Raw genomic sequence first — 22,334 nt, 5'->3', positions numbered from 1 at the left:
ACATGACTAGGTCCTATAATAAAGATTCAAGTCTAAATATATTTAAATTGAGAGATAGGCCTTGGTCCCCATCTCCCCTGTTTTTATGGTGCAAAGCTAAAGACAAAGTCGTCAAGGAAACTTTTCGAATTCCCCCACCGTAATCTTGTTCTGTACCGTCCAACATATTAAAATATCATTTGGTCCATTACCCATTATAGCTTTTTCACTGTTGGATTATGTCAACAACTTTATATAATATGGTTTTGAGTTTAACTCTTAATCTGTGACAGAAAAACAAATCAATTAACATCAACCATGATTGTATATATGTACAGAACATGAAGGTCATAAACAATGGATGGTTTTGGTGGACATAACATGCCAAATCTTATCAAGGTATGGTCCTGCCAAGAAATTTAGTAGAATGTTAGGTGGTTAACTTCTAGGAAATATTATCTGTAATCCTAATGCTGACGGAACTGAAGATGAACTGATTTTCTTAATAGCAACTTCACTTTTTTTTTTCTTTTTATAATGTTAGATACAACGGTTTCTTCTTGTGAAGGAGTTGATTTTTTGAAGCTTAATAGATTTCATAAATTTTGCAAAAAACCAGGTTGAGAGAAAGAGAGAGAGTTCATCATCCGTTTGAAGAAGCAGAACAGAGACTTGATTTAATTATTGCATATGGCATCGAATACAAAAACTCTCTTGCATTTCGAGGATCTGGCGCTCCCTTCGGTATGTTTTCTGGGTTCTTTTCTTTACATCAAAGTTTGTTTCCATTTATCATCATTGTCCAAGGTTTAGCTTCTTGGTTCTGCATCATTGGCTTGTTTCTCTACTTTTAGGAACACCTTTGGTGTTATACAACTTTTTGGTTTTCTTGAGTGGTCAGTATCTGCAGATTTCTTGAACTTCTTTTGGTTCTTCCTTCACGATTATATGATGTTTCTATATTGAATTTTTTTTATTATCAAAGACCCTCTAACAGTTCCATCATGAACATGAAAAAAAAAGGGTAACTTCAAGCTTCTGCAATCTCAGCAGCAGTGTGAATTGCACACATGCAAGTATTGCTGTTTTAGAGTTTAATTCACTAATTTAGAAATCACATTGCTTAAACTCCAGTTTCAGGTTATAGTGATGAGTGCAAACATGGGGTGCGCTCAATGCAGAGAGAAAGTCTCTAAAGTTACTTCTAAAATGACTGGTAGGAACTTTGATGGGTAAACCTCATATCATAGCAAACTAATCTCTTTAAATTGTCCAGTCTAAAAATCTTCAAAGCTAAACTCCATTTCTAAATTCAAAAGCTAATGTGAGTTCTTGGGAAGATTTCATCAACTCATAAATTGTGGATAAATTGGTTTGGAACAGATAGGAACGTTCAGAATAAAGGAAATTGTTGTTCAACTTGCAGGGCTGAGAGAGTACATAGTGGATGTAAGCAATAAACAAGTGGTTGTAAAGGCAGATTTAGGGTTTCGTTGGAAACTGAAAAATGAATTTTCTAAGACCGAAAAGAGAAAGTATTGGCAACTACTTGGAGTCTTCAAGTGTTTGGGCCTAATTTGTTTCTGTAAACAGATAGCATTAGCTGATTGAGCTAAGCATTACCAAGGAAAAAATAAAATAAGAAGAAAAAAAGGAAGGAATTCTTTAATATTATTGTAATTTGATTGGAAACTGTGCATTGTTTGTACGAATAACATTCTGTAATTCCTTGGAAACTTATTCCATTTTTAATCATATTATAAATATTCATTATTATCTTTGATGAAAACTGTATAACATCTATAACATACGATAAAAGCTATCCCGTGGTTGCTTGAGATTGTAGAATTGAAGATTGAGCAATTGTTTGGTGAAGACACGTCATTAAGGTCTACCATCCTATAAAAACAATCCCGTCCATGTTTATGTTTGACATCCATCCAGGTTTATACGATTGGCATCTGCCTTCTTGATTTATTTATTTTTTTTTTTAACTTTAGTGAAAATGTAAAAACATAACATTTGCTTTGTTTTGTTTTAAAGCTATAGTAATAATAATAATTGTTCTTCCCAAACAGCTTGTGGCTAAGCATGGAACCAGCTGGCTTGAGCAACTCGACACATGTGCTGCAATTTGGTAACAGGTGTCCTTTTTTTGGTCAAGATGGATGGTGGCTACTTACTAGTTACGATAAAAACACGTAAAAGAGGTGGGTCAAGGGGAAAAAATGAACCAAATTCTCCTTGTTAACCAGCGGTAAACATTCATTCAATCAAGCATGTAGCATATGAATAAACCTGAAAACAATGAATTTTTTTAATAAAAAAAAACATAACAAGGGCACCATTAGTGGGCTCAGCTTTGATATAGTGATTTTCATATCTAAAAGGATCCCTATCATGACTCATCAACTAGCAAAGTACTCCCATTTTCTTAGGACAAATCATGAACACTATCATGACAATCTCAGTAGAATCTACAGCCGTAATCCTAGGAAATTGCTATATCCCCCGCTGAAGATTATACTTCTTGACCACCGGCGTAACCTTAAAACATACTTGAGAGGAAGGCCAACCCAGTGTGCTTTTAAGTACAAATGCAATAATCAAAACCTTTTCTTTATGAAAATATAAATTTATCTACAAATAAAAGTTACTCTTAGATGCAATATTGATAAATTAACTTCAGTATCTATAAACAGGAACCAACCATAACAAGTTCTGCTAATTTGCTCAAAGCTAACAAGTACCAACCAATTGAAGGTGAAGCAGTCCAACGACTACTAATTCCTCTTCCCTTTTCCTTCATCATACTTGTCCAGAGGAAGGTAAGTTGAGGGAAAATATTCAGAAGGACCAGGGACGCTTACCACTTCTTCATGATATATCCCATAATTATGCCGAGCAAGCCGATCAACATGACAAACATGAATGACACACCACCACCGCTTTTGCTGCCTTCACGCTTGAACAGATCCTAAAACATTTGAAATCTTTATGTGTAAGAAGTTTACATATGGTTCAGATCGAAAGAAAATAATAAACAAGAGAGTTTTGATTAAAGGCTCCTAAGCACTGAATACATTTTACTAACTTGGTCATTACAACAAAAGAAGAGGGCAGGGGAAGCACAGTTGAGAAGCAAGTGGGAAGGGATAGAACGGATAATACTACTCTACACATTGAGTATAATCTATATGGTTAAAGTCGTAGTCTATTTTCCCTCACCAGTTCATGGCGAAGTTTGTTACTTTGTTGAATTGCCTTATTTTTTTCCTCAGTCAGCTTTGTCATAAGAGCTTTCTCCTGCAATTATAGAAAGTATCATGTTATCTGCTGTATCAACATCACATGCAATGTATGCCAATTAGAAAAAGAACTCCGGGCCCCGATGTTGCAAAAGCTGGCTAGGGGCATTCAGTAGAAAGTGTAGATGGTGCCTCCTTGCTGCATGGTGCTACTACAATCTGCTGAACATTGCTTTGGGCTCAGAAGCTCACAAAGATGTCTAGTATCTCAACACATTTTGGTCTGAACAATTAGAAATGAACTTCTCTAACTATAATTCGACTTTAAACCACCCTCTTAATCATCATTCAATTAGAAATGACCTTGAAAATAAGGAACTTACACTTTCCAGATTACCAAAATAAATTACAATTATTAAGATAAATTAAAATCAATCGTGCATATGCAGAAGCACACGGCGAAATCATGATAGAGAATTCAAATTTTACCTCAGAAGATATTTCTTGAGCTTCAAGCCCTTCCGTAAATGCTCTGGCACCCTGCATTCAGCAAAATTACCAAATGAAAGAAGACAAAAAGAGAACTAATAACAAAAACACATGCAACGAGATCTTACTGAAGCAAACTCAGCAGCATTTGCATGCTTGCCATCTGAAAAAGAGACTCCCGGTGAAGGTCCCTCTTCAGACCCTTCTTGTGCTGTTGAAGGTGGAGAAATATAAACCACTTTCAACTTGCACTCTTCAACCACATTTCCAGCTTCGTTGTTGAACTATAATATGAAAGATTCCCCATAGATCATAAACTGCACATACTTGCAAATCTCGAAGTAGTAAATAATACAATGAATATAAATAGTTAACTACCATTTCTGCAGTTATATCGTTTGCCGTTAAACCATCATTCACTTTTACACTTTGAAGGAGGAATTTGTCCCGGCATTGCATATCAGGAGGAGCCTCCTTTTGCGCTTGCATTGTAACTAAATCAAAATCAATCATTGTTTTAGAAACCGCAAAGTATCAAGTAAAATACAACTGATTTACAACACCTATAACATCGCATGTGGATCGAGGCAAGACGACCCCCGTGTTTGGACGGACGCAGTACTTCTTCGGATTTGTTGTTTTCACCTGAAAACAAAATCAATTAACTCAAAAAGGAAATGTACAACATCATTTTGAGATTTAAACAATAAAAGCCAAAAATTTCAGGTGGAAAAAATATTGATTAATTCCTTCGCGTTGCATTTTTAAACGTAAGAAGCCTATGATAAATCAAAGATCAAAAGTTACAAAACTACATGTGCCTGCCTACATTGAAAGGCGATTAATTCGAAGCTGATAAAGGTGCGTACCTTGAAAGCTACATAATTATCAGTTTTATTCGACAATTGAAGCGAACACGAGATCTGCTTCTTTAGCTCAACTATTCACCAAAAAAACAAACACACACACACAACAAAAAGAAGAAACAAATCACAACAAAACATAAAAACAAAAACCGTAGATCCACGAGAAAGAAAAACAGAACTTACAAGGAAACTTGAGCTCAGAAGGCTCGCTGCTAAGAAGTTCGCCCGTGCTCATTTCAAAGCAATGAGATCATGCAATTGCGTTGGTAAGGATCTGATAAAGGATATCTTTCTCAAAGGAAAGATAATATTTTTTCTTCTGATCTGAGAATTTATGTGTTTCGCTTCTTTTAAATAGTGAACGTGCGTCGAAGAACAAATGAACTGAAAAGGAAAGAAAAAGAATCCGATATCATTCTCTAAATCTCTATCCTTAGTTTTTGATTTTTTAATTATTATTATTTTGAAAAAAATATTAAAAGATATTTTTCTTAATGATTCTTTTATAATCTTTAAAATGATTATGTTTTAATTTTTTCGTTTCAATTTTTTTAATTTATTAATATACCTACTTGAGCTAGGTCTATAATTAATTTTCCATATTCGGTAAGATTTTAAATTTTAATTCTTCTTTATTTGGCTTAATATATTATATTATTTAATTTAAAGTTTGATATTTTTTCTAATATAATATTTGTATTTGATAAAATTATATATTTTAATATTTAAAAGTAATTCTATTAATTTTTAATATTTAATTTGAGTTTTGAAAGTGATTTATGAAAGTTAATTGTTGTATAATTAGGTTTGCTAATATTCTTTTGGGGCGTTTCGGTTTTTTTTATGGGCTTTGTTTTTCTTTTGGATTTTATTTTTCTGATTTTCTTTTAATTGAGTTTTTGGGCTCGTGTCTGTTTTGTGGACTATCACTTATATATTTTTTAATTATTTCTGTCTAATAAAATCCAGTTAGTTTTCTTCAAAAAAAATTATTATTAGGTTTGAATTTTTATTATTTTGTTAGGGTTTAGGGTTTTGGATTTAATTTTATATTTAATTTGTCAAATGCAATTCAATAAATATAATTTAATGTGAGTTATAAAGTCGATTTGAAAAAGTTAATTGTTAATTTTATCGTTAATTATAAATTTTTATCCTATTAATTTTAAAACCTAAATTAAGCAAAAAAAAAAACTTAACCATGTTATTTTAAAATACTAAAATTTATAAATTTTGTTAAAACAAGTAAATATTAAACTAAAAATAACATAAATATCAAATCTAAAATTCAAATTATGTATTAAACCTTTTCTCACAAATCATAGGTTAAAGTTGAAACAGTGTGCACACTTGAAATAAATTTAAGGGTTTGATCCTTGTAAATATGTGAAATAATATATATGTAATTTTCTCTTGAATTTATAATATAATTTAATCAAATTAGGACAAGTCCATCACTATTGAGAAAAAGCTATGATAAGTCTACATATTTAAAAGAGTTTAAATAAAATTTATATTAACATTTAAAAGTTAATATTGAGGTTAAAATTTAGAAGTTAAAATTTAAGAATTTTAAAATGAAATTATTTAATTACTTTTACTTTCTAAATAAATTCACAATAATTATAGTGAAATAAGACTGCATTGAATGTAGATTGGTGTAATTATATATTCAAGATAGAAATGTATAATTTTTTAAAATTATAATAAATAATTGTGTATAATGATAAAATATATTATTCTTATAAATATATTTTAAATTGTTAAAATAATATTATTAAAAATATAATCATGAATTCCTGAATATCAATAATAAAACTAAGTTAAAGAATATATAATAATAAAAACTTCTCTCCTCACTTTCAAAATCATCTCAACGAGACCATTAGCAACATATGGATGAGTATGGCATGATAATTAAGAAACTCCTTTACAATTGTATTTTTTCCTGTCACATCTTCATTTATTATCCTAATTATTTTAAAGTATATATATAGAGATCCAAGTTAAGCATACACTCCAAAAAAAGTCATAACAGATGGAATTTAGTAAGCACCAAAGTGATTAAATTATTAATAAATCTTTATTTTAATATTTTAAAAATTATAAAATAATTATTAAATTATTTAAAATTTTCATTTAAGTTATTAACTATTTAAAAGTTTTATTTAAATTATTAGATTTAAGGTTTTTAAAAAGAAAAATTTAGCTAGAGAGTTTTAAACAATGATTCGATGATCGGTACAGTTGATGAGTAGAACATATATTAGATCCAAGTTGATTTAATGGTCGGTGTTGGATATTGAAGAAAAAAATTATTTAAATTTTGATTTACGGATGTAAACGGATCAATTTGCCCAAGCCCACACCAAAACTAGATTAAAACAAAGAATAAACCCAAAATAAACAACAAATATCCACAGTCTAGTTTACAAAATTATGACCCAAATTACAAGGGTTCAATAACCTAACAACTAACTAAACCCAAACCCAATACAAGCCAAAATAAAATAAACCTAAACCCAATTACATTGGCCTAAATGGCCCAAAGCTTAAACCATTCTCAGGAAACCCTAGGGTTTCCAGTCTTGCGCCGCAACCACCCTAATAGCCTGGCTCCGTACCCTCTGTACCACCGCCTCGTACCACTGTCCAGTTGGCCTTGTACTTGCAAATCAGATAAAAACAACAGCAAATACGTAGAAAAATATGAAAAATTGTATTTTTTTGGATTTTTTTATTCGGTTATAAAGCTGTGAATGATGTATCAATCTTTTTTTGGACACGATTATTGAATACAAACACAATAGCAATCAAAAAACTCATATTTAGAGTTAAAAAAAGGGTGATTTTGTTTTGTTTTCTTTTATTTTCGTTTTTTTTCGAATAAACCCATCTCGAATAACAAACAAAAAAAAAAAGGAAAGGGGAGCTTACTAGTAGTATCTACTTCGCAAGTTCATTGTTGGAGGTCCTCCTCTCCGTCACCGAGGCTAGATCATAGAGAGGTTAGGGTTCTGGTCCTTCGGCCTTCTGGTCGAGAAGGCGTAGCCTCCAAACGAAAGACTTAAAATCCCCATTTTTGCGCTACTCCGGCCCCCGGCCACGGTGCACCATGGCAGAGGGGTAGCGGACCGATGACGGCGTTGATGCTAGGTGAAACCCTAGCAGAGGAAAAGGGAGAGGCTGTTTTTTTTAAATCAGGGTTGGAATGAAGTTTAAAAAAAAATGGTTTTATATAGCACTGTAGAAACGGCACCGTTTTGTGCCTTAGTTCCAGACGTCAAAACAGCGTCATTTTGACGCGAAGGGCAGACCCGACCCAAGGCCTTAGGATCTGCGTGTTTTTGCTGTGAATGGGATAATTGCGCGCGCGGTCCTTCCGCATTCTATTATGTTTTAATCTAGTTTTTCTTTGCTTTTAATTTCTCCCCTTAATTTCAACTTTGTTTCGATTTAGTCCCATAAAGAACGGTGTCGTTTTAGGAGCAGGGGATATTTTTCCCTTTCGGTCCTTACCCTTTTCTCGCTTTTTGACTTTGGTCCTCATATGTTTATTTTTTATAGTTTTCACCTTTAATTTCGCTTTTATCCTAATTAAGTCCCAAATCTGTTGGATTTTAATTTATTTTGCCAATTTGTTATTTATTTATTTATTTTACCCTTTTTTTCTCATGTATTATTTATTTTAAATTGTTTTATTATTGTTTATTTTAAGTTTTATATATATTATGTATTTTAAACTAATTCAAATTATTATCCGTTTTAAAATTTTTACATATCATTTATCTAAAACTATTATATATTGTCATTTATTTTGAATTGTTTTATACATATACCATTTTTCTTTTTAAACCGTTTTTGTTTTATTTAGTTTCAACTTCTTTCTACATATTATTTATTTTAAACGTTTTTCATATATTATTTTAAGTTGTCTTATGTATTATTTTTTAAACTGCTTTATATATTATTCTTTTAATTGTTTTACATACTATTTATCTTAAATTGTTTTATACTATTTATTTCAAACTGCTTTATATATTATGTCGTTTCACGTTCTTTGATTGTTAATATTGATATTAAAGTAACATGTGTTGTGTAATTATTACCATTATGTGTATTATAATTCATTTATTCGTATTCTCGTGTTATTAAGACTCATTAGCATAACATTTTATTTATTATTCCATGTTTCAAATTACCATTTTAATTTGTTTCGTTCAAATCATATCGAGAAATAGGTCCCAACGAATTTATCCATAATGTGCCATTTATTATACTTCAAACACAATTAATACACATCGTTTTAAATTTCATATTTGCTATTATTTCATAAAAAAAAATTAAAATAAGGCAATGTTCCGTATTTGGAAACTCGAGAGATTGTGCCCTAACATACTAGGTTTCGATTTTTCTCGTTTGACCCAAATGACCGAATATCCTTTTTAAATTAAGATGCATGAGTCTTGAAAAACAAAAGACAAGCTTATTCTCAAGGGTTTAAAATGTTGTGTCCTGACGTACTGGATGTGACATTTTATTACTTCGGGACAAAAAGGTCTTTAGCATCCGCTTTGATTTATTCAAACATTTTTTTTTGTAAAATTAACATTAATAAAAAAGGAGGATCATATTTTTAAATTCTTTATGGCTTTCCAACTTCCAACATTAAGACATTAATTAATCAATTAGGTACCAATTTTGGGCGTTACGAGGGTGTTAATCCTTCCTCGTATGTAACTGACTCCCGAACCCGTTTTCTTGAATTCGGGACAAAAAGGTCTTTAGCATCCGCTTTGATTTATTCAAACATTTTTTTTTGTAAAATTAACATTAATAAAAAAGGAGGATCATATTTTTAAATTCTTTACGGCTTTCCAACTTCCAACATTAAGACATTAATTAATCAATTAGGTACCAATTTTGGGCGTTACGAGGGTGTTAATCCTTCCTCGTACGTAACTGACTCTCGAACCCGTTTTCTTGAATTTTGTAGACCAAAATCGCTACTAAAACAAAACATTTTATTAAAACAATCAAAATACGAGGTGATCCGATCACGCCTAAACAAAAAAGATTGGTGGCGACTCCTATGTTCGTTTTCATTTTCAAAATCAAAGTTGACCCCGTTTTTCGCCAATAAAAAAATGGTTTCGACAACGGATACATGACGTTCAAAACTGTTAATTAAAAAAAATGAATTGTAGAAGAGAATGAGAACAAGAGCGAGGGCTTTCGATTGGTGTAAACGATACAAATAGAAAAAGGCTATCCAACAGCAATTTTGAAATTAAATGACCAAAACATAAACTTAATAATAATTTAATAACATTGTAATTTATCTATTTAATAATGGATGGGTGAAAATACTGTAGATTAAGCATGTTAAAACATGCAGTCTTGGTTGAATAGGAAAGAAATGTGTTAAAAAATCTGAGTTAAAATCATTTGATTCAGATTTATTTTTACAAATTGTTCCAAGAATATATTTTGGTTTATTAAGTTCAATAATTGCAAGTTTTAAATAAAATAAAAAAAAAAGGTATTTTCTTGGGTATGTTGTATTTTTTACTACAGTTAGAGAGCTCTATCTGTTTGGGTGGCAATTATTCCTGGGTTCCCTAATGTATCCTAGATTTCTACATTGGCCCACTTCAATGGCGTTCTAGAAAATACACTGAAATATTGCTTGAAATTTGCACCATCAAGTTTGGGACTCTGATTGGCTTTCGTCAACAATCACTCCTAAAGTGCATACGAAATGCCTTGGACTTCCCATTTGAACTCTGCTTAACAATGTAACAAGCTTGCTGGTAACCAACAATCCTGAGGAGAAGAAAAAAAACCCATACGGCATCATAATTCATGGGTATTTACAGTGAAAGCAAAGTAAAATGTCGTTAAATATTTTCAACTTGATCATACTTGTCAGCAAGTTCAAATATTAAGATCTTTAATATGTTGTGCAAGCCCTCTCAACACCTGTCAAAAAAATTCCTAATAAAATGATCTGATTTAAAGTGGCAGGCACAAGGAAGGTGTTTTTTTATACTCACCATCTTGGTATCCTCAAGTGCCACTTCCAATGCATCAATTTTCTGTCCCATAAAGATGATAAAAAATATTTCCATTGAATCTCTTTTGTTTTGTCAGATACAAGAGGTGAAACTGTACTACTTACTTTATTGGTGTCTGCAAGTGAAGCTTCCAGTGCCATTACTTTTTGTGGTGCAAACTTATCACTTATTCCCCTTTCCTCCTTTCCCATGTCTTCTTTACTTTTATCATTTTCCTGTTTTCACTCCAATTTAGCCTTCAACTTCAATCTATATACACATACATAGACACACACACATACATAGAGATGCTCACCATATTATGCATCAAAGCATCTCCTGAAGCTAGGTCAACGTTTCCTTCATTATTGGTATCTTCTGTTGCAGAAATTGCCTGTGATAAAAAAAAAGGGGGGGATAATATTTGTAGTGAATCTGTGAAACCATGTTCACATTTATTCATACAAATGGAACATTAATAATTAGAGAGAATGCCTTTCTACTAAGCATGAGTCCACCTGAAGCATCTCTGTAATTTCTGGGTTCTTCCAGGGTCCTTTATCACTTAACATGCAACCCCCATAGTCAGCACATGTACAGCTTCCACCAAGAAACGCCGGCAAGTTACTGTTGAATTAAATGATAGCAATAATTAGTGGCTTATATGCATAAATATAGACGTCAACTGCTAACTTTACTACATGAATATCTATACCATACCTTGGATCAATGACTTCAATGAGATTGCCAAGGTAATTAGATCCCTGCACCTGAAACAGCATAATCACTTCCCTAATTAAACATTTCCCTTGTTTGAGAAGGATATATATATATATATATATATATAGACTTCAATGCCACCATGTGCAATAAAGGAAATTGAATGCTTCAATCTGTACATGAATTTTAGCCAAAGTTCGAGCATCCATAAACGCCTTGAGAACCTTCCAAAGCATCCGAAACCCAGAACCAGCATTGATAATGAAGAGCTGGTTTAAAGTCTACAAGAACAAATGTCATTTACCAAAATTTGTGTCTGATTGGAAGAACAAGCTGTGTTTGCATACTGAACAAATTTTCTACTATAATAAAAGCTAATGAAATAAAGATTCTCCTACTAGTTGCCTCAAATAATGTTTTAATAATCCGTCACAAGCAGCATGCATCCCGATCGGACACTTTGGCTATCAGTCAACATATCATTGATTGTAACCTGGCTTCACAAGTTGACCATTCCCACTATTTTCTTCTCCCTAGTTTATTAATCTTAGTGAAAAACAAAATGGAATTGAACTTACCTCTGGGTAGTAGTTGCTGTCAATCTTCTGAATTTCCATGAAAAGATATCTTGCAGGCTTTGAGAAATTAGACATCCCCTTGCCAAAGATAACATTCACATAAATTTAGAGATTACTAGTAGGAAGTGATCAAATTTTCTAGAATTCTCCAAAATGGTTTTATATATATATATATTGTCATGATTGCGAGTAAAAAAAGGAAAACATCGATCTCGATTCATACGCATCATACTATGATGCAACTTCAATACAAGATTATATACAAGTAAAACTCTTTCAGCTAGAGAAGCAACATTTTCATGTCCCTCCCTTGAATGATGAACAAAATTGTGGAGGAATTAAGAAGGGAAGAGATGCTTACAACTCCCTTCACATCTAAGATACTTGTGGTGGATGCTATATGCCTCTTGGCTGCAATTGAGCTTGCAGGGTATCTCAAATTTAATGTTTTCTCTTGTTCTGATACATGATATTTTACAAATCTGTCTATGCTGGTTGCTTGAAGTAATGCATTCAGGTCTACCATCCCAACCCTTTCTATGTATACCGGTCTACCACTTCGATCGACACCATGAAATCCATGAGGGTAGCATTTCTTCACCTCTGCGAGCTCAGTAAACTTAAATTCCTGGATGACAAAGATTTACATTACTAGACAATGAGAAATTTAAGCAAACAATGCATGTGGTCCTTAGCTTATCAATGTTATGTTTAAATTTCATGTATAAAAGGATAAGATATAGTTTGAATTATACTTGCCTTTTGGATTGCATCAACTCCATAGTCCTTGCGCCATTGAAGATAATTCAGAAACATTTCTTTTGCTTTTTGCAGATCAAAATCTCTCATTCTTAGAAACCTAAATGCACAAGGAGAGCTCCATCACTGATCAATATATACATACATATATATGTATATATATTTGTTACATTTAAAAATAACATTGCGTTCACTTTACCGTAGAAGTGTATGATAGTCATTGTGTTTTGTAGGAAACTGATCCTCAAGGAAAAGTAATTCACGGAACGACTGAACAATTTGTCCATCTTTTGGATCATGAGTCCCTTCAAGGATCCTTTCCATGCTTTTGCTCTTTCCGAGTTTCTTCAACGAATCTCGAACCTTGAGTGGATACGAAAGCACGGACTTAGGTCCCAATGAAGATGGCTTCTCCGCTTCTTTTCGCGGAGGAGGAGGAAGGAGGAAATGGGTTTCAATGGGCGGATGGATAGGCCTATTCATCACCTTCGGAAACTGAGATGCATCTCTATGGGGAGAGTCACTGTCTCCTCCACTACCTTTGTCTATAATTATTTCCCTATATTTCTCATCTGATTTATTCATATGCGCTCTGATTGAAATTTTATGTTTCAACTCAGAAAAAAAAAACACTTTTAAAGAGATCCCAATGGTGTTAAAGAAAATTAAACAATCAATGTTCTGACCTGCTGCGATTACAACATATGATTGAACAATGATCAAGATTGAACATGCTCTTGTCTTGAAGTTCAAGTCTGAACAATCATTAGCCAATGTGAAACGTGTAAGGAATTTAGAAAGAAAAAGTTGGAAATTTCTTGTTATGCAAAATTTGTTGAGAATCTAACTAAAATTAATGCCAAAAGTGGCAACCAAGATATGAAGAGAATAAAACCACAAGGAGAAACAAATGAAAAGGAAACAAATAAAAATATATAAAAAGTCAAAAGTGAAAAGAAAAAGTAAGCAGAGAAAATGAAAAATTGTTATTGAAACAAGTAAATTTGAGGAAAGGAATGTGATACTTTGTTGTAATAATATATATATATATATATATATGTGTGTGTGTGTGTGTGTTTGCATTAATCTAATTGACAAGGAATCTTATAACAGCCTAAAAGCAAGTAACTCAAAGTTTTACACATCTAAATTTTGATTCTTTGGGCTTGGTTTTTTTTTCTTTTTTATTCATTTTTTCCTTACGTATAGGATCAATACTTCGGTATCTTTGTTTCCTCTCAAAGCAGAAAAACATCTAAAAACCAATGTTGTTTGAATCAAACCAGATCATTCGGGGTGCCAAATCAAAGAGGGGTTATGTAATATTCCGAAAATTTTTACAGTAAGATATTATCTTTGATATAGTAAAATAAGGAAATAAAGTGACAAAAAGGGCAATTTTATTATGTCAACATTGGGAAGTATATTATTATATATTACATTATTAATTTAATAAAGGACTAAATTGTACAAGTGAAAAAAGTTTTGTTGCCCAAGAGTAAATACTCAAAATTTAATGGGTTAAAGTGTAAATATGAAAAAGTTAAAGGACCAATAGTGAAAATATTTTAGGGGTGGAATAATCTAGAAACTAAGGAAAATGGATGAATTTGGACCAAATTGAATAGGTGAAGAATTATGAGGGACTAAATCATAATTTCCCTAAATTAAATGATGACTCAATGATGGAATTTTAAAAGATTATATAGGGCAAAATGGTCAATTAGTAAGAGAGAGAATTTTAGAATGTGATGATTATGTTGATGATATTTTAAATTAATTAATTAGATAAATATTATTTTATTAATATTTTAATAAGATATTTATGATTATTTTATTATTTTATTTAGTATATATATATGTGTGTGTGGAAAAAAAACACAAACACACACGCGCGCGCGCGCACACACACACACACACACACTCCCCATCCATCTTTTCCATGCAACCAACGTTAGAAGAGAAGAAAAGAATTTTTTTTCTTTACAATTTGGTCCTTTCACCAAAAATTCACCATTTTTACTTTGAAATCAAAAGAAGTTACATAGCCATCAAGAGAGAAAGATGACAAGGAGACTATGAGGAGCTAGAATATCAAGTTAGATTCAAGAAATATAAGCTGGAGGAGAAAGAAAAATTAAGTTGAAGATTGAAATCAATAGGACAAGGTAAGAACATGAAGATTTCAATATATTTTTAAGATTGTTATTATTGAAAAAGCATGAAAATAATGTTATAGTAGGGTTTTCTTATATATGGTCTTATGTTCTTGATATGTTAGTGAAGAGAAAATAAGAGAAAGTAATGAGAAATAGTGTAGAGAAAGAAAATAAGGATGTTATAAACATGATAAATAAACATCTTGCACTAAAACAGTTTTGGACAACAGCAGTAGGATAACTTTAAAAAATCACCATAAATTGTGAAAATCGAATTAGAGGATGAAAAAAATATAAAATTAAATATTATTGAGTCTAGTTTCTTATAGAAGAAATGATGTAAGTAATGGAATTGTGAATTGTGAGATATAATAAATTTAGTGAGACAAGTTCAGAATGATTTCGGGTTCCCCTATTCTAAATTTGGAAAATCGTCAAAAATTGGATAAAAATAATTAAGGGCTTAAATTTATATGTTTAAAATTATTAATGAGTCTATTTTCAATATAAATAAGCAGGAACATCATTTGAATCTCGTACAATGAGACAATTAATTCTTAGTGAAGAAGGGTCGTAATTGTCAGATAGCAGAATAGGGGTAACTTTAAAGAATAAACTGTACTTATTGGTTAAACCAAAAATTCTGAAAATTTTATGGTAAGAATATATATGAGCCTAGTTTCATGGAAAATTAGCAGATCTTAATTTGGAGTTCTGTAGCTCAAGATAAAAATAATTTAGTGACTATGACACGGATGGATAGCTTTGAATATACATATAAGTCAATAGTGAAATTATAGATAATGTTACTTATAAGCATGATATATACGTCAAGGACGTGGAATGGAGAGGAGGAGGAGGAAAATATTTATGAATATTCAGCTAGAATGGTTAATTTGCATGTTTTAGGCTCAAGGACTAAATTGAATAAAAGTAAAACTTTAGGGGGCAATTTTGTAAAAATGTCAAAAATGACCAAATTGAAGGGAATGAATTGTTTTATTATCTAAATTAATAAATTGAATGAAATTATTAATTTAAGATCAGGTGATATTTGGGAAAATAGTAAATTACCAAAATGCCCATAAATCTTGGTATTTCTCCAATTTAGTTAGGTAGGTTCAGATAACTTGAATGAACATGTAAATATATCAATTTAAATATTGTATTGTATTTTATATGATGTTTGAATTGAATATATGAAATGTATTCACTATAATACTTCATAGTTTGTTCTGATTTTAATTACATTCACTACGGTAACTTAAGGCGGATAGGATTTGACTTATCCGTATTCGTCATGATTAAACGTCCTAAGGGTTATTTCGAAATAGGAGTATGGAAGGCATTACCGGACTTTACCGAATTAATTTTTTTCGTTAATACGAGGTAAATACTATCCATTTACTAAAACATGTCATGACGTCCTTTAGATGGGCCTCCAAAGCCCAAAACATACTTCGAGACCAAGCCAGAATTAAATCAAAACCATAGAGAATTTTTCGCAAAATCCCAAGTTTTTTTTTTTTGTTCAATATAACTCCTTTATAAATATCTAACCTTCCTTGCAAATTTTAAAACCGAGACCAATCCAACCAACCAATTCATTTCAATCAATTTGATACCAAATTATACTTCTATTATAATCATACTATTTAACATATTCATCATTCTTTACTTTAATGTATATTCGTTAAACAAGTCTTAGCATTTATATAATCATCAAACCTTATACATGCCATATAAATCAAAAAGGAAATTTACAAAAGCCACCAGAGATAATCTGGATAGTGTGATCCTTTGTGTTGATCCGGTCCTCCGTATACTTCCACGTCAATCTATAAGAGACATTGAATACACTCAAGTAAGCTTATAGAAGCTTAGTAAGTTCATAGGCATAAAACATAAATCTTACCAAATATTTATACACTTATACAATATACACAATTATTAAGTTCCCCTGTCAACCACAGTCATTGGTGAGTTTCCTTGTATAAACTTACTACCACTTATCCATTTCCTTTAATTCTTTTGGGCCCCTTTGTCACATATCATTCTTTAAGCAAATTAGGAAACGGTTACGGAAAATTGAGTACTTCACTTTCACTTTGTCATAGTATAACTATGGTCTTGCGTATGATTACTTATCACTTTTTGAAGTCATAGTCCTGTCACGGTCTTACACTGATCACATTTATCACTTGTCACTGATCAGATAAGTGTAGCTAAAACTACCACTTATCACTTATCACTTTTCATTGGTCAGATAAGTGTAGCTAAAGCTACCACTTGTCATTTATCATTTGTCACTGATCAGATAAGTGTAGCTAAAACTACCACTTATCACTTATCACTTGTCATTGATCAGATAAGTGTAGCTAAAGCTACCATTTATCACTTGTCACTGATCAGAAGTACTCAAATCCGACGTTCCACTCAATTTGATCATTTATTCAATTTTCAAGTTGTTATTTTATTCTCTATTCATCAATAAATATATTTCATCATACATTATATAATTCATAAAATTAACATATAATCATTAAACTTCAACCATATGAACTTACCTGTGTCTATTTGCAAAATTTGTGAAAGTTTAGGGACTAATCAGCTACTTTTTCTTTTCCTCAACTTGCTTCGGGTTCTCGATCTATTATTGTAAAATCATTCACTTATCAGTATTGACTTTATCTTCAACCCGCTTATAAGTAATATTATCTATAATTTCATTATTTACTTATGTATATTCCAATGCTGTCCATCCGTGTCATAGTCACTAAATTATTTTTATATTTTGTTACAGAACTCAAAACTAAGATCCGCTAATTTTTCATGAAACTAGACTCACATATCTTCTTACCATAAAAAATTTATGATTTTTGGTTGGGCCAATTAATACAGTTTATTCATTGAAGTCTCCCCTGTTCTGCTGTCTGACAGTTTCGACCCTTCTTCACTAAAAATTAATTATCTCCTTGTACGGGATTCAAATGATTTTCCTGTTTATTTCTCTTGAAAGTAGACTCATTCAGGATTCTAAACATATAAATTTAAGCCCCTAATTATTTTTATTCAATTTTTTTATGATTTTTCAAAGTCAGAACAGGGGAACCTGAATTTATTCTGACATTGTCTTACAAAATATATTATATCTCATGATTTACAATTCCGTTGCTTACACCGTTTCTTCTATAAGAAACTAGACTCGATAACCTTTAATTTCATATTTTATTCATTCTATAATTCGATTTCTAAAATTTTTGGTGATTTTTAAAAATTAGACTACTGCTGCTGTCCAAAACTGTTTTAGTGCAAATGTTGATTTCGATTTTTGCCCCAAATTTCACAGTTCATACAATTCAGTCATTGATCAATTAACCCCTCAATGAAGCTAATTTTTCCAAATTAATGCTTTACCTAGACATTATAAGTTATTTCACAATTATTTAAATTCAGAATTTCCACATAAAACCCTAACTTCAAACTCTTTCACCATTAAGTCCCAAACATTCACTTTCTATTCAATTCTTTCAATAAAATCAGCATATAAACAATTTAAAGCTCTAATTCCATGATAAATCATCATATACTTCCAGAAAATATTCATATAAATTTCCAATTTCTTTCATAAAATCAAAAACTAATGAATTCAACAAGTGGACCTAGTTGTAAAAGTCATAAAAACACAAAAATTTCAAGAAATAATCAAGAATTGAACTTACTTGCAGTAAAAATATCAAAAACCAACTTAAAAAAAACCCTTCTTTGGTGTTTTTTCTGATGATAATGCAGAAAAATAATGAGAAATCTAGATAATTCCACTTTAGTCCTAGCTTTATTAAGTAAATTTTGCAATATTCCAATTTTGCCCTTAATTCATCAATTTTCCTGCTGATTTCATGCCCTTGCCGTACAGCCCAAATAGACCTTGGGTTTATTTGCCTTTTAAACCCTATTTCTTTTATCATTTAAGTTATATAATCATTTCCCATAATTTTACATTTGTTACAATTTAGTCCTTTTTATTCAATTAACTATTGAAACTTTAAATTTTCTTGACGAAACTTTAATACTAACTTATTAACACTCCATAAATATTTATAAAAATATTTATGGCTCGTTTTAAAAATTTTAAACTCTTGATATTTCGATATCTCGCTTTTAATTTTTTAAATATTTATTTCTAGTATTCTATTTTTTTAAATATTTATTTCTATTACACTATTCGCTATTTCAAAAATTTTCCTAACTTCACATTTAACTTATATTCACTAAATTATTAATATTTTCTACTCATTTGTCTAATTTAATGATCTCTGGGCTGGCCCGCCCATGCACACCTCTATCTTTAATAGATACTGAACTTATGTAATCATATGAATAGTCAAACCAAGATCAATTTAGAATAATCATATTAGTGTCGGTAAAGAAGAAAGTACCTGTAATGACATCCGGTAGAGATAAATCTTCTTATATACAATTAACATATATATACCATGGCTGATATTCATTCTCCAGATTTTACAGGGAAATCCTTTGTCACACTTCGACTATTACTCGCATTTACGGGTTATAGAGTAATCTACCTCGATAACGTGGTACTCTGTCTTGCAATTTAAATAATATTTTTTTCAACTCTCTTCAATCAATCACTAAGATAATGATCAAAAGAATCATATCTAACTCATATTTCGCTCTTTATTCTACATTCTTCGACTTTATGTTTTCATTTAAACCATCTTCAAACCACTTGTACATTATGGTTTCTATTGGAATATACCCTTTGATATACTTATTCAATCAAACAAATTTCATTTTATACTCAGTTACAATCATATGACTCTGTTTAAGCTTCAAAAATTTCTTTGCATTTCTAATCAGGAAATCTCTGACTAACATATACTTCTTTCAGAACTCATTTCAAAAAATTTCCAAATAGTCATTTCATAGTCACAACATAAATCAATATTTCCATTACTGGCAAGCTAAATCTTTCAGTAGAATATCATACCTTTCTATCATTTATTTGACGAACCAAGCAATTCATTTACAGCCTTGATAATATTCTCTTACCAAATTTCAATTCTTTCAAGATCATTTTCAGCTGTGATTTTCAATTCTTCCACACTATATGTACATAATATTAACAACAGATATGTTACCCATTCAGACAAACTCTGTACCTTGAAGCACTTCGGGAACCGATTGAGAAACAGGAGGGGCAGATATCATAACAAATACAGTTTCTTATATTCACTAAAGAATATCAGTTATAATTCCAAACATTATGTATCATTTCTTTCTCTATCATTTCATCATTCAACATTTAGTGGTTAATTACTCATTAGGGTAATACTCAGTGTTATCGATTCAGTTTTTATTTTATCCACAAAACTCTTCATTTTCAGCATACATCTTATAATCAATTCTATCAACATATTCTTCTAATATTTACACTATAAAACAAAAGCAAACAATTATATCAGCATCCGATCCCGATTCAATTTCAACTTAACTTTTGGCATGTACCTCTAGACTCAATTTCGAGCTCAATTTAGTCCGAGAATCGCTAAACCTGATAGCTTGTTATCGATTCAGTTTTATTTTATCCACAAAACTCTTCATTTTCAGCATACATCTTATAATCAATTCTATCAACATATTCTTCTAATATTTACACTATAAAACAAAAGCAAACAATTATATCAAAGATCCGATCCCGATTCAATTTCAACTTAACTTTTGGCATGTACCTCTAGACTCAATTTCGAGCTCAATTTAGTCCGAGAATCGGCTAAACCTGATAGCTTTGATACCAAAAATTGTAACACCCCTTAACCCCAAATCGTCACCAGAAGAGGGTTATGGAGCATTACCGGAGTTTACAGAATAATTACACACAATTCTATTATTTTCTTATGTTTATGTCAAAGTTGTCTTCTTGAGCAGCAGTCACTAAAATATTTATAACTGGAGCTACGAAACTTCAAATTAAGTTCTGTTAATTTTCCTTAAAACTAGACTCATATACCTTTCTACCATAAAATTTTCAGAATTTTTAATATTGCCAATTAGTACAGTTTATTCCTCAAAGTTACCCTTGGTCTGCTATTTGACAACTTCGACCCTTTTTTACTAAAATTTAATTATCTCATAACATAGGACTTGGATGATGTTCCCATTTATTTCTCTTAAAAATAGACTCATTAAAGATTCTAAGCATATAAATTATAGCTCATAATTATTTTTATACAACTTTTAATGATTTTCTCAATTCAAAATAGGGAATTCCAAAATCAATCTGACATTGTCCCACAAAAATTCAAATTCATACCAAATTAGTCAAATCCTATTTTATACCATAACTCAGTGTTATCGATTCAGTTTTTATTTTATCCACAAAACTCTTCATTTTCAGCATACATCTTATAATCAATTCTATCAACATATTCTTCTAATATTTACACTATAAAACAAAAGCAAACAATTATATCAGCATCCGATCCCGATTCAATTTCAACTTAACTTTTGGAATGTACCTCTAGACTCAATTTCGAGCTCAATTTAGTCCGAGAATCGGCTAAACCTGACAGCTCTGATACCAAAAATTGTAACACCCCTTAACCCTAAACTGTCACCAGGAGAGGGTTATGGAGCATTACCAGAGTTTACAGAATAATTACACACAATTCCATTATTTTCTTATGTTTATGTCAAAGTTGTCTTCTTGAGCAGAAGTCACTAAAATATTTATAACTGGAGCTACGAAACTTCAAATTAAGTTCCGTTAATTTTCCTTAAAACTAGACTCATATACCTTTCTACCATAAAATTTTCAGAATTTTTAATATTGCCAATTAGTACAGTTTATTCCTCAAAGTTACCCTTGGTCTGCTATTTGACAACTTTGACCCTTTTTTACTAAAATTTAATTATCTCATAGCATAGAACTTGGATGATGTTCCCGTTTATTTCTCTTAAAAATAGACTCATTAAAGATTCTAAGCATATAAATTATAGCTCATAATTATTTTTATACAACTTTTAATGATTTTCCCAATTCAGAATAGGGAATTCCAAAATCAATCTGACATTGTCCCACAAAAATTCAAATTCATACCAAATTAGTCAAATCCTATTTTATACCATAACTCAATGTTATCGATTCAGTTTTTATTTTATCCACAAAACTCTTCATTTTCAGCATACATCTTATAATCAATTCTATTAACATATTCTTCTAATATTTACACTATAAAACAAAAGCAAACAATTATATCAGCATCCGATCCCGATTCAATTTCAACTTAACTTTTGGCATGTACCTCTAGACTCAATTTCGAGCTCAATTTAGTCCGAGAATCGGCTAAACCTGATAGCTCTGATACCAAAAATTGTAACACCCCTTAACCCCAAACCGTCACCAGAAGAGGGTTATGGAGCATTACCGGAGTTTACAGAATAATTACACACAATTCCA

General features: G+C 31.1%; 3 protein-coding genes across 3 annotated transcripts; 1 reads left to right on the top strand and 2 right to left on the bottom strand.

Annotated features, from left to right (window-relative positions):
* The first annotated feature begins 386 nt into the window (after nucleotides 1-386).
* On the top strand, nucleotides 387-1,768 carry LOC108476923 (uncharacterized). Its single transcript, XM_053023352.1, has 3 exons — nucleotides 387-723; nucleotides 1,114-1,195; nucleotides 1,406-1,768. Exons 1-3 carry the CDS (start codon nucleotides 670-672, stop codon nucleotides 1,588-1,590), a joined length of 321 nt encoding a protein of 106 aa, XP_052879312.1. The 5' UTR covers nucleotides 387-669; the 3' UTR covers nucleotides 1,591-1,768.
* A 796-nt stretch (nucleotides 1,769-2,564) lies between these two features.
* On the bottom strand, nucleotides 2,565-5,037 carry LOC108476922 (vesicle-associated protein 1-2-like). The gene is made up of 8 exons (XM_017779295.2): nucleotides 4,766-5,037; nucleotides 4,586-4,656; nucleotides 4,280-4,361; nucleotides 4,095-4,210; nucleotides 3,845-4,000; nucleotides 3,717-3,767; nucleotides 3,208-3,285; nucleotides 2,565-2,956 (listed from the first exon to the last, which is right to left on the bottom strand). The coding sequence occupies exons 1-8, from the start codon at nucleotides 4,815-4,817 to the stop codon at nucleotides 2,846-2,848; spliced, it is 717 nt and encodes a 238-aa protein (XP_017634784.1). The 5' UTR covers nucleotides 4,818-5,037; the 3' UTR covers nucleotides 2,565-2,845.
* A 5,017-nt stretch (nucleotides 5,038-10,054) lies between these two features.
* Nucleotides 10,055-13,533, bottom strand: LOC108477865 (phosphatidylinositol/phosphatidylcholine transfer protein SFH11). The gene is made up of 12 exons (XM_017780345.2): nucleotides 12,895-13,533; nucleotides 12,696-12,795; nucleotides 12,298-12,564; nucleotides 11,937-12,014; nucleotides 11,538-11,639; nucleotides 11,359-11,408; nucleotides 11,157-11,265; nucleotides 10,955-11,032; nucleotides 10,764-10,874; nucleotides 10,639-10,680; nucleotides 10,508-10,564; nucleotides 10,055-10,408 (listed from the first exon to the last, which is right to left on the bottom strand). Exons 1-11 carry the CDS (start codon nucleotides 13,278-13,280, stop codon nucleotides 10,520-10,522), a joined length of 1,368 nt encoding a protein of 455 aa, XP_017635834.1. The 5' UTR covers nucleotides 13,281-13,533; the 3' UTR covers nucleotides 10,055-10,408; nucleotides 10,508-10,519.
* Nucleotides 13,534-22,334: the final 8,801 nt, after the last annotated feature.

This window comes from Gossypium arboreum, chromosome 12, assembly GCF_025698485.1.
Source record: "Gossypium arboreum isolate Shixiya-1 chromosome 12, ASM2569848v2, whole genome shotgun sequence".
Taxonomy (NCBI): Eukaryota; Viridiplantae; Streptophyta; class Magnoliopsida; order Malvales; family Malvaceae; genus Gossypium; species Gossypium arboreum.
This window is presented reverse-complemented; position numbering and strand designations above follow the sequence as displayed.

What these genes read in the sequence shown, in the direction of transcription:
- LOC108477865 (XM_017780345.2), bottom strand. Translation starts at nt 13,280, where the DNA reads ATGAATAAATCAGATGAGAAATATAGGGAAATAATTATAGACAAAGGT. An exon ending in ATTGAAGTCATTGATCCAAG is followed by an intron (nt 11,266 to 11,358) that starts GTATGGTATAGA and finishes TTAATTCAACAG; the next exon opens with TAACTTGCCGGCGTTTCTTG. An exon ending in CACTTGAGGATACCAAGATG is followed by an intron (nt 10,565 to 10,638) that starts GTGAGTATAAAA and finishes TTTTTTTGACAG; the next exon opens with GTGTTGAGAGGGCTTGCACA.
- LOC108476923 (XM_053023352.1), top strand. Translation starts at nt 670, where the DNA reads ATGGCATCGAATACAAAAACTCTCTTGCATTTCGAGGATCTGGCGCTC. An exon ending in AGGATCTGGCGCTCCCTTCG is followed by an intron (nt 724 to 1,113) that starts GTATGTTTTCTG and finishes CTTAAACTCCAG; the next exon opens with TTTCAGGTTATAGTGATGAG. An exon ending in AGTTACTTCTAAAATGACTG is followed by an intron (nt 1,196 to 1,405) that starts GTAGGAACTTTG and finishes TTCAACTTGCAG; the next exon opens with GGCTGAGAGAGTACATAGTG.
- LOC108476922 (XM_017779295.2), bottom strand. Translation starts at nt 4,817, where the DNA reads ATGAGCACGGGCGAACTTCTTAGCAGCGAGCCTTCTGAGCTCAAGTTT. An exon ending in ATAATTATGTAGCTTTCAAG is followed by an intron (nt 4,362 to 4,585) that starts GTACGCACCTTT and finishes TTTTGTTTTCAG; the next exon opens with GTGAAAACAACAAATCCGAA. An exon ending in ATCCACATGCGATGTTATAG is followed by an intron (nt 4,211 to 4,279) that starts GTGTTGTAAATC and finishes ATTTTGATTTAG; the next exon opens with TTACAATGCAAGCGCAAAAG.